This window comes from Eurypyga helias, unplaced genomic scaffold, assembly GCF_000690775.1.
Source record: "Eurypyga helias isolate BGI_N326 unplaced genomic scaffold, ASM69077v1 scaffold4462, whole genome shotgun sequence".
NCBI lineage: Eukaryota > Metazoa > Chordata > Aves > Eurypygiformes > Eurypygidae > Eurypyga > Eurypyga helias.
This window is the reverse complement of record NW_010233935.1, coordinates 19,448-30,151: the sequence shown is the minus strand read 5'-3', so window position 1 is coordinate 30,151 and position 10,704 is coordinate 19,448. Positions and strand designations below refer to the sequence as shown.

Below are 10,704 nucleotides of genomic sequence, written 5' to 3'. Positions count from 1 at the left end.
TCCACAGCTGGATGCAGCACTCCAGGTGGGGTCTCACAAGAACAGAGTGGAGGGGGAGAATCCCCTCCCTCGACCTGCTGGCCACGTTTCTCTGGATACAGCCCAGGATACGGTTGGCTTTCTGGGCTGCCAGTACGTACTGCTGGTTTGTGTCCAGTTTTTCATCCACCAGTACCCCCAGGTCCTTCTCCTCAGGGCTGCTCTCAATCCATTCTCTGCCCAGCCTGTCCTTGTGTTTGGGATTGCCCCAACCCACGTGCAGGACCTCGCACATGGAGGAGGGCTTTTAACGAGGCAGTGGCACAGAGCTCCAACCCTAATTCCGAGTGTCTCCTCCCTGGTCTGATACAGGCACCAATTCACCCATGAGTAGCTGTGCTGCTGAGGAACACCCCTTCTCTCCTGCTTGGTGTCTCTGCAGATACAACAAGGACTACAGGTTGCTGCTGAACGACTCCAGTCCCCAGGTGGTGAACGTGTTGTCCTTCCAGGAGGTGGAGGTGGAGAGCGTTGTCCCGTTTCAGGAGCTGGGTGCCAATTTCACCTTCTGCTGTGTGGCCATTAACGGAGAGGGAAACGCTTCTGACATGTTTCACTCAGTCACCATCACCAGTAAGATACCAACGGGTAGCTTGGCAGAGTGGGGGAGAATTTGGGGGTTTTGGGGTCCCATCTTCCTGTGTGTATATCCCTATTGTCTTGCAAGGGAGGTGGATTATATTCCACAAGCTCTCTATCCTCACAGGAGGTGGGAGGCTTTGGCATTTGGCAGTTCTAGGAGCCATGCGGGAATTGCTGGCTGGCCATAGCCTGGTGCCAAAGGCTGAGCCACACCATGAACACCACACAGCTACAGGACGTAGCTCCAGGGCGCAGCCAGCTGTTGCTCAGCCCACTGGAATCCAGGGGTTGCATCTTTAGATGGGCTTGTTCTTGCTGCACAGACCTTGGTCCCCAGTCAGTCTGACCTGCACTGGTGCTGCCTGTGTGGAAATTGTGGTGCACAGAGGGAACCATTGTAGTCTGGAGTCTGACATCAAGAAATTCCCTCAGTTCCCAGCAGCTCTTTTGGGTGCCCCTAAGGCCAGGGCTGGGTTGCGTTGTGTACGGGGAGGCCTCAGTGAACAGCTGGGCAAAATGCTCCCAGAGATGGAATTGAAGCAGGAGTGGTTTACTCATCCCTGACTTTTTGCTCCTCCAGGAAATGTCATGGCCCCCCCTGACATGCTCTTCAACCCCATCCTCTCCGCCTGCATAGGCACATCGGTCCTGCTGCTCCTCCTATTCCTCTTCCTCCTCTACAAGTACAATCAGGTCAGATTCCCTGTTGGATAGTAAGGGCTACCGGGCTCACCCAGGCTCTGTGATGGCACTGCTTCTGCTTGCAGCCACAGGCAGCGAGCATCTGGCTTGGAGGAACCAGGCGAGCTACCTCCCTCATCTCCACTGCCTCCTAACTTCCCCAGGAGTTTTCTCCTGCAGGGCAGGGCTCAGGCACCAAACCCAGTGTGTTAACACCTCTCCCACCCTGGTCCTTCAGTCTCACAGCCCACAGATGGATGTGGACATTCCTCGGTGCCAAACATGCTCATTCTGTGCTGTCAATTGCAGCTGGTTTTGCTCTGGTCACCATGAATCCACAGGCTGGATTAAGGACAAAAATGTGATTTGCAACTTGCATCTACTTTCTGTTCTCCTCCCTGCTTTATAAAAAGCTGTCTCTGCGGAGAAACAGGATGATGTTAGAAGGCGTTTGTCTCCAGGAAGACTTGGTCACTATTTTTATACAAGAACTTGCTCCATTTTCTCTGCAAGAATCGTTTTCAGCATTTGGATTCCTTCTCGGTTGTCTCCATAAACTGTGCCAATCAATAGCCACCTCTACTTCATCAGTGGGTGAAAACCTCCTGGTTTTCAGCTCTCCCCTTGGCACTCTGACAGCCCATCAAAGCTGCAAATTTTGCAGCAGAGTTCTGTTGCTGGTTGTCAGAAGCTCCAGCAGAGCCCTCTCCCAGACAAGCACCTACAGCTTTGCAGGCAGAGCTGTCTTTGGCCAGTAGTCCAGAGAGAGGCAAGCACAGCTCTGAAGAAACAGCTTTTAGGAAAGCCTTGCAAGCCTGAGAGAAGCAGGTCCTGTTTATAAACAATCTTATCCATCTCAGCCACGGGCTTCCTGGGTCATGGCTGCAGTGCTGGGTGAACTGCAGAGCAGAAAGCAGGGAACAGCGAACACGCTGAGTGTGTGCCTGTGACAGTCTTTGAGGGATCTCCACCAGAAACTGCTTCTTGGAGCATCATGTCTGGGTGTTTTTGGACAGCCTGCATGGGCATGGATGTTCAACTCTCAGGCAAAGGAAATAGAAGCACTGTAGGGCAGAAAAACAGTTGTTTTGCATCAAAACTGCAGAACTGTTTGTCTCTGGATTTGCCCCTCATGCCTGTGCTGACCTAGCTTTGAGCATCTAGTGACAGCAGGTGGTGACAGGACAAGGGGTAATGGGTTTAAATTGAAAGAGGGGAGATTCAGATTGGACATCTGGAATAAGTTCTTCCCGGAGAGGGTGGGGAGCACTGGGACAGGTTGCCCAGAGAAGCTGTGGATGCCCCATCCCTGGAAGTGTCCAAGGCCAGGCTGGATGAGGCTTGGAGCAACCTGGTCTAGTGCAAGGTGTCCCTGCCCAGGGCAGAGGGGTTGGAACTGGATGGTGTTTACGGTCCCTTCCAGCCCAAACCATTCTATTATCTACCCACATGCTGAATCCTTCTCTGCAACTATCCAGGGGAAACATTTTAGTGGACACTTTCCAGTAGCTGGGATGTGAGGTGACTCCTCACAGACATGGTCACTCCACCCTTGTGCCTGCCTAGATGGACCTGAGACTGCCTTTGCCAGCTGGGGTGCAGCCCCTTGCACATCTCCTTGTACAGGAGCAAGGCCGCACGCGGTACTCTCACGCCGAGCTATCTCGCTGCCTTCCTTTATATCTGTGCCTCCAGCCTGGCTCCCCAGCCCTCAGCATGACAGACAACACCCAGCACAAGCTGCCAACTGCCTCTGCCCACAGCCTCCAGCATTGCTTCTCTCTGCCTTGCCTGGTTACTTCTGCCATGAGATCTGTGGAAAAGAGAAGAAATTCTTACTTCTCTTTCTCCATTTCTTTTTTTCCCTGTAAGGGTAGTGGGGCTGGGCCGGCTCCACCATTCTGCTGCGCTCAGCAACCCAGGGCACTGAGGAAGGAGGCAGAGTAGGGACATCTCCCTCCAGCACCAGCTGGGCACTGGTCTGGTGGGACGTGCTGGCTCTCCCAGCTCTGCCGTCCCAAGTGAGAGCAACAGGCTACTTTAAAGAGGCAAGAGAACCTCCCTCAGTCATGGGTGAGGACCTGGATGGACTTTGTAACAGCAAAGGGACCAGCCTGCCCAGACAAAGCTTCTCTCACTCAGTCTGGGCTCAAAGCAAGAAATATTTGATGGGCTGGGACCTAAGTCTTTCCTCTGTGCCTGCAGGGTGAGAGCTGGAGTGCATGCTGGGACCGGGGAATCCTCAGGAATATTGGATAACTGGAGTCTCTGCCTTACAGAAACCCAAGTACCAGGTGCGGTGGAAGATCATTGAGGCCTGTGAGGGGAACAACTACATCTTTATCGATCCCACTCAGCTGCCATACAATGAAAAATGGGAGTTTCCCAGGAATAACCTCCAGTTTGGTAAGAAACCTTCCTTGCTGCTTGCCTGCTGGCATGCAGCTTACCACAGAGCTGAAATGCTCCGAGGGACAGAGCCAAATCAAGTGGGCAACCTCCGAAGCTGCATCCAGACAATTGCAGCAGCATCCTTGCTGCCCTCTTCCACGCAGTGTGACCAACACTGGGGTACAACCTCCCTCTGACCCTCCAACACGCAGAGGAAGGCTGAGAGCATCATGTCCCTCTTGCGTTTGAGGTCATTCCTCGTGCACAGAGCTGGAGAGTCCATGCTGGGACACAGCCCTTTCCATACCATCTTTGCTCACAATAAAGTTCCCCTCAGATGTTAACCAGCCCCTGACTAAGGGATGTGTCATCTTGTCCGGACTCTGCAGGAATCCCCATCCACCAGACATCCTCCTCACGGCTCTGTGCAGGACAACTGCTCAGTCTCTTTCTATAAAGCATCTTATAATCACATTTTTTCCCCTCTGTAGGAAAAACTCTTGGAGCAGGAGCCTTTGGAAAAGTGGTAGAAGCCACCGCTTTTGGGCTGGGCAAAGACGATTCAGTCCTCAAAGTGGCTGTGAAGATGCTAAAGTGTAAGTCCAGAGCAACTTGCAAAGGCTGAACTCCCCCAGGCTCCTTCGGGCAGGACGTAGTCTGTGCTCACCATGTGTTGGTGCTCCCAGGTTGCAACATCTCCTTTTTTGGATGTTTTTGTGACAAGTATGGGGTGCTTGAATCACACTGCTGTCCTTTTTGTGGACGTGCGTGGCCAGAGACACAGGCAGAGGACACATTTTCCTCCCTGTGTCTCCTCCTTTTGTTCCCTGTCTTTGTTCTGCTCTCCCCATCACCTCTCCTTCTCCCACCCTCCTTCACACAGCCCCCTCTCCTCTTGCCTTGCAGCATCGGCAGACACAGATGAGCAGGAGGCCCTCATGTCTGAGCTGAAGATCATGAGTCACTTGGGACACCACGAGAACATTGTTAACCTGCTGGGAGCATGTACCTATGGAGGTAGGACCCCCTGGACCCCTCCCATGGCCCACTCCTCTGAGGCTGTTACCTCTCCTCAGCCTCACGACAGAGCTGATGAGCTCAGCCATCTTCTTTGAACCTGTAACTCTGTAAGGACCTGTGGGCTGGCTGTTTCCAGATGTGCTTACGTGCAGCATGGTTTCTGCCACCCCTTCCAGGGAAAGCAATCCTCAGGAGAGGTCACAGTAGCGTCACTTTTTAATGAATCCTTTCTGTCCCTCTCCCAGGCCCAATCCTTGTCATCACCGAGTACTGTCGCTACGGAGATCTGCTGAACTTCCTGCGGAGGAAGGCTGAATCCATAATTGCCCAGGATTCTGCCCTGGACACCTCTTTAGACAGTGCTGCTGACTACAAAAACGTTGACCTAGAGAAGAAATATATCCGCAGGTAAAAGCAGGGTGCTGAGCGGTGCAGGGCCGGGGTGCTGGCTGGGAGAAGTGCGGAGAGGGCTCTGCTGGGGAGAGATTAAGGCCAAAGGTCTGGGGACTTCCAGAACACCAGGATGTAAAAGCCATTGGGGATATGCCTGTTGTTACAGTTCCAAGGTTTTCAGTCTTTGACAGCAGTCACTGAATATCGCACAATGAATCCAGGTTTCGGTCCACTCTGCCCACCCACAATCTGAAATTGGAACTTCTTGGCTTCCTGCACGGTTGGGCATGTGGGTTTTGCAGGGCAAGAGGCTGAGCACTCCCCATCAGCCAAGGGCAGCCCCTTGACAAAAGGGGAGCAGCTCCTGCAGCCCCGTACCACAGGGCACCCACGTCCCCTTTCCGAATTAGCCTCAACATTGACTTTCCCTTTGCCTTTAAGCCTCTAGCTAAGCCCTTTCCTGCAGGCAGGGATGTGGTTTCTTTTCTCACTGGATGCGGAGAAGGGCAGAAGCTGCTGCTGGAGGGTTGCTAACAGCCTGCCTCCATCTCTTTGACTCAGTGACAGTGGCTTTTCGAGCCAGGTTTTGGAAACATATGTTGAAATGAAGCCTGTGTCATCATCAGCAGCAGCAGCGTCATCAGATTCTGCGCAAGCCAGGGGTGAGTTAAAGGCTCACTTCCATATTTTTGTGATTTCTTTATTCTGGCCACCCTGCCGGGTTCAGCCCTGGGAAAAGAGGGTACAGCGCAGCTTGAATTACTCACCAGGTTTGCCACAACTCTAAAGCTTTGCTCTGAATTTCAGGAAAAAGCTTGGAGGAAGAAGATGAAACCAAGGAGGACGGCCTTCCCCTCAATCTCTCTGACCTGCTGCAGTTCTCCAGCCAGGTGGCCCAGGGCATGGCCTTCCTCGCATCAAAGAACGTGAGTGCCAAGCGGACACCCACCCCCAGCATCCCCCTGGGAGATGCCCGTCCCGCCAGCAGGCACCAGCCGCCCTGCCTGCACGAGGCTCAGCGTGTTTTTGGATGGGGTGGCTGAGCTCCAGGGAGCTGCTGCTGGAAATGAGCCTCTGCTCCGTCTGCTGGGTTCAGACATGCTGGGCCACGGTGACTGATGTTCCTTTGTCTCCCACGGGCTCCAGGCAGGCCACCCCGGCAGTGTCAGAGGAGGGGAACCTGGGGCTGTGCGTTGTGCTAGTCTCAACATTTTCTCACCAGCTTTTACAAGAGGTCAGGAGCTGTGACACGAAGCTTTCTCGCGTTGGCAGCTTCCTCACTGCCCCAGGGACAAGGCATGGAAAGCAGACATTGAGCTGTCTGCCAGAGCTGGCTCAGAGTATCAGTAACCATACAACTGTTTGAGATGAGGACACAGTGTCAGCAGCCCCTGGTTCTGAGCCTCTTCCCACAGGGAAGATGACAGCCCCATGAGCGATTAAAGGACGTGGCATGAAATGTCACAATGTCTTAGCGTTGAAAGTGAGCCGGCACTCCTTGTACGTGACACAGTGCCTCTTCACCAGGCCTTTTCAAGCAGTACATGCTCCCTTTGCCCCTGTGTGTGGTGTTCAGTGACAGACCCGGGCTGTAGGGAACGAGCTGGGGCTGCTGGGGGCTGTTGGCTGGGTCCCAGTCGCGCTCTCTTCTCCCCAGTGCATCCACCGGGACTTAGCAGCCAGGAATGTGCTCGTGTCCGACGGACGGGTAGCCAAGATCTGCGACTTCGGCCTGGCCCGCGACATCATGAACGACTCAAATTACGTTGTAAAAGGCAATGTAAGCAACTAAAATGGGGACAAGAGAAGGCACAGGGGTGGGGTGAGGTTGGAGCATGTAGGATGGGGTGTAGCATAAGCTGCCAGCTCGTCCCAGCCTGAAGGACCCTCTGCTCTTCCAGGCCCGCCTGCCCGTGAAGTGGATGGCCCCAGAGAGCATCTTTGATTGCATTTACACAGTGCAGAGCGATGTGTGGTCTTACGGCATCCTGCTCTGGGAGATCTTCTCACTCGGTAAGAAAGAAATGAGCTTGCCACCTCTTGTTTTCCATGCCTTACCACTGCCCTAAGCTCTCTGCAGAAAAGTTTCCAGAAGAGAAGGAAGGTTGGAAAAAAACTAGGATCTATCAGGGCTATAAACCACTGCTACGCTTCAAGAGGAAGCATTAAAAACAACAGATCCTGGCTGACTTGCTTTAAGTCAGAACGCCCTGAGAGCGAGTAGCACTGGCTGAGACAATGCTCCAGGCTGCCTCTTCCCGCCCCACGTGGGTAGAGTGTCCAAGCCTCTGATCCAAGAGCCACCTCTGCTCCTGTCACAGGTAAAAGTCCGTATCCCGGCATGGTGGTGAACAGGAAGTTCTACAGCATGGTGAAGTGGGGATACCAGATGGCCAGGCCCGACTTTGCTCCCTTGAAAATGTGAGTGGATGCGCCAAAAAGCACGCAGTGGGTGACGGCGTGGCTGGGGCTGCTTTGTGGGGAGCAGGCAGGTGGCACAGGAACCTGGGTCACAGGTCTGCCAGCTGCTCCTGGGTGTGTCTGCCCTTGAGGGTCAGCTTGGATCCTACCAGGCTGCTCCAGTAGGAAAGCAAGACCTGGGGCAGGAAGTTGAGATGCTCTATCCCATATTTCCTGTTTATGGATGGGAGAGCTCGTGTCCTTCGTCTACATTCCTGAACTTGGTGGGCTGTTCTTTTTTCCAGTCAGCTACTTTTGACCCTAGGACTGTGAGGAGACAACCCTCAGTAGGTTACAGGAGGGAACTGAGTTTAAGGCTTTATGCTTCCAGTACTGTTTTTAAGCTTAAACTCCTTCCCCTCCTGTAAGCTTGAGAGTTTGCTCTATCCACTTCCATGCCCACCTTTCCCTGGAGCACTGCACCTGCCCTGCCCAGGGGTTTTATAGACAGGAGAACAAGGCCCTGCTCAGCACCAGGTGCCTGAAATACAAAGTGCTGCAGGGAAGAGCCTGGGGGTGCAGACCCCCAGCAGCCTTGCAGCAGCATAGTGCAACCGCCCCGTCCCTGCTCGGCTCCGCAGGTACAGCATCATGCAGGCATGCTGGAGCCTGGAGCCCACAGAGAGACCCACCTTCGACCAGATCGTCTGCTTCATCCAGAAGGAGCTGGAGGTGCACAAGGAGCAGGTGAGGACCTTTTGGAGAGGAAAAGGGAGACGCTTTCCCCCCTGCCTGAACATAGCTCCTGGACAACTTCCCTGGCCATGTCCCTTACCTTTAACTGACAGGAGCAGTTTGGTGTTGGTGGAAAGTGCAGAGGCAGCCAGATTTCCCCCTGCTGAGGGGCTGTCACTCCCCACCACCACCAAAGAAGGCTGGACACACACAGCTGCTCTGCAGCACCTTGTGGGCAGCCACAGGGCTGCCGTGCAGCAGCCCTGCCCCCTTTCCCTGGATCTGGTGTGCTGCCTAGCCATCCTGCAGCTCCAGAAAGGCACCTGTCAGCTAGCCATGCCCTGTGGTGGTGAGTCAGCATCCCCAGCTGGCCACCCCGCAGAAACCGCTGTCCTACACACGCTGAGGTGACTGACACGCACTTGGGTTGTGTTTGCCTTGAAGGACTACACCAACCTCCCCTCCACCGCTGAGGAAGACAGCGGCTGCGATACCACCGGCTGCTGCGAGGAGTCCTGCGAGCAGGAGGAGAGCGGCCAGCCCCTTCTCAAGAGCAACAACTACCAGTTCTGTTAGCTGGCACCATCGCCCCGGGGTAGAGCCCTGTCCTCCCGGCTCTGCAGAGCACCCGGTGTCTGCCCTGGGACACAGACACCTGCTTTGGCTCTCCTCCCCGTGCTTTCCGACCTACGAGTGCTGCCGCCTCCCTCGCTGAACGGAGTGACTCTACACCAAGTCTTATCTCAAGAGTAGCAAAGAGCTGCCAGGATGACAACACGCTCCATCTCTGCGAGGTACAGAGAGGTCCTTGTCACCTGCCTCCCCACCCCACGGGAGGCTGGGGGGTTGGGGTTTTTTGTAGTTTTTGTTTATAACACAAAAGTTGCAGTCAAGTAAGACATTTCCAAAAGTCACTCACAGGACGGAACCCTTGTGCTTTCCAAGCACATCTTGTATTCAAGGCCTGTACTAGAAGTGCTCCAGGCACCAGCAGCAGCCCTCTTTCTTGGTGGTCCTGCTCTCTTCCCTTTGTCAGTCTGACCCTGTAGGAGGCAGAGCAAGCGTTTAGATACAGGTAAAGCCTCTACTTAGCATTAAACACACATTAACCTCTACATTTCCTCATGCAATCTACCTCTCTGCAGCCGACGCTCCTGCAGGGATTGAGTGAGGCGAGCCAAGGAGCCGAGCCCAGGGTTATGTGAACTTGTGCCCCAGTGACAGGACAGAGGCAGTTATTTCTCAGGTAAACCCCAGAACTAACCAGTGCTCTTCCCTACGAGCACTGCACACAACCCCAGCCCAGGAAAGAACGGCAGCTTAAACCCATCTGGAAATGACCCGCCTAAGACACATCCTACAACACTTCTGACCTGTAACATGTAGCAACCACTGCCTTTGCCACCATCACAGACACGCTCTTGTACATATTTTCCCGAGTGTATTTTAATAGCACTGCTGAAGTAATTTTTTTTTCATAAGCTAGGGCCTAATGCCCTTAAACTGATTTCTCACCCAGCTCCTGCTCAGGGTTAGTAGTGCCATGGCCCTTGGGTCCCGTGTAGCTGTCAGAAGCAGCTAATGAACCCTCCTGGCGCCACCCGGGTGGGTAAAGGACCAGGATTCCAGGCACAAGCCCAGACGGGGCTCAAACCACCACGAGGCAGAGCCACGGTATCACAGGTGGCCTCTGTCGTCCTGCGAGCAGCTACGCCGTGGGCCGTTTGGATTGTATTAAACCTGGTTTTATGCTAACACCACGTGATTCATTCCTCCTTACTAAATAAAAAAGCTAATGTATTTCTGTCAGCATTACAAAGAATAAAACGTTTAACAAAACAAGTCTCTTCCAGGGTTCAAAGACTCTTCTCGGAGGGGAATGGATCGGATGAGGGGCTGGCCCATCCTCTCACCCCCTCCAACTCTGCTCCAGTCCCTCAGGCACACTTCTCCCTACCCGTTCTCAAAACCACTCAAATCTTGTCTAATGCAAAAACCTCATGAAAAGCAAGTTTTTAAAGCACTTTGCTCTGGCCTCTCTGCAGTTGAGCAAACCAACGTCAGCACCATGCACAGCTAACGGGAGAGTCGCTTCTGTTGTGCCGAGGGGACAACAGCCACTGTGTTTGGGACAGGCACGTGGCAGCAGCCTGCGTGGGAAAGGCACTGCTAGGTTTAGCAGGATGATTTGATGTGACACCCTGGTGAGGCGGCCCAAGCAATTTCTTGAGCTGCTCCTCTCCAAACACCTCGCTTCCAGGAACACCAGGCTTCTACCCACCACGGCGGCCATGCAGACTGGAACGGTGGCATACACACAGTGTTTGTGCCCTTTCCCACTGCAGTCCTACAGGTCTTGTACATAAAAAAAGCTCCAGTTTCACCCCAAAAATTGGAGATAATTTATTAAACTTTATCACTGACTGAAAAAAGTCACTAATGTCTCTTATAATAAGTTAATGT

The 10,704-nt window shown here is 53.6% G+C and overlaps 1 protein-coding gene across 1 annotated transcript in view; it reads left to right on the top strand.

The window, feature by feature from the left end:
* The window catches only part of CSF1R (colony stimulating factor 1 receptor), a 20,614-nt gene extending 11,797 nt beyond the window's left edge, over positions 1-8,817 (top strand). Inside the window, exons 9-21 of the mRNA XM_010161860.1 lie at positions 422-612; positions 1,202-1,314; positions 3,582-3,708; positions 4,185-4,289; positions 4,600-4,710; positions 4,959-5,121; positions 5,668-5,768; positions 5,914-6,032; positions 6,764-6,886; positions 7,008-7,119; positions 7,428-7,527; positions 8,148-8,253; positions 8,686-8,817. Coding sequence (XP_010160162.1) covers positions 422-612; positions 1,202-1,314; positions 3,582-3,708; positions 4,185-4,289; positions 4,600-4,710; positions 4,959-5,121; positions 5,668-5,768; positions 5,914-6,032; positions 6,764-6,886; positions 7,008-7,119; positions 7,428-7,527; positions 8,148-8,253; positions 8,686-8,817 — 1,603 coding nt within the window. The remainder of the gene's footprint in view (positions 1-421; positions 613-1,201; positions 1,315-3,581; positions 3,709-4,184; positions 4,290-4,599; positions 4,711-4,958; positions 5,122-5,667; positions 5,769-5,913; positions 6,033-6,763; positions 6,887-7,007; positions 7,120-7,427; positions 7,528-8,147; positions 8,254-8,685) is intronic.
* The last annotated feature ends 1,887 nt before the right edge of the window (positions 8,818-10,704 follow it).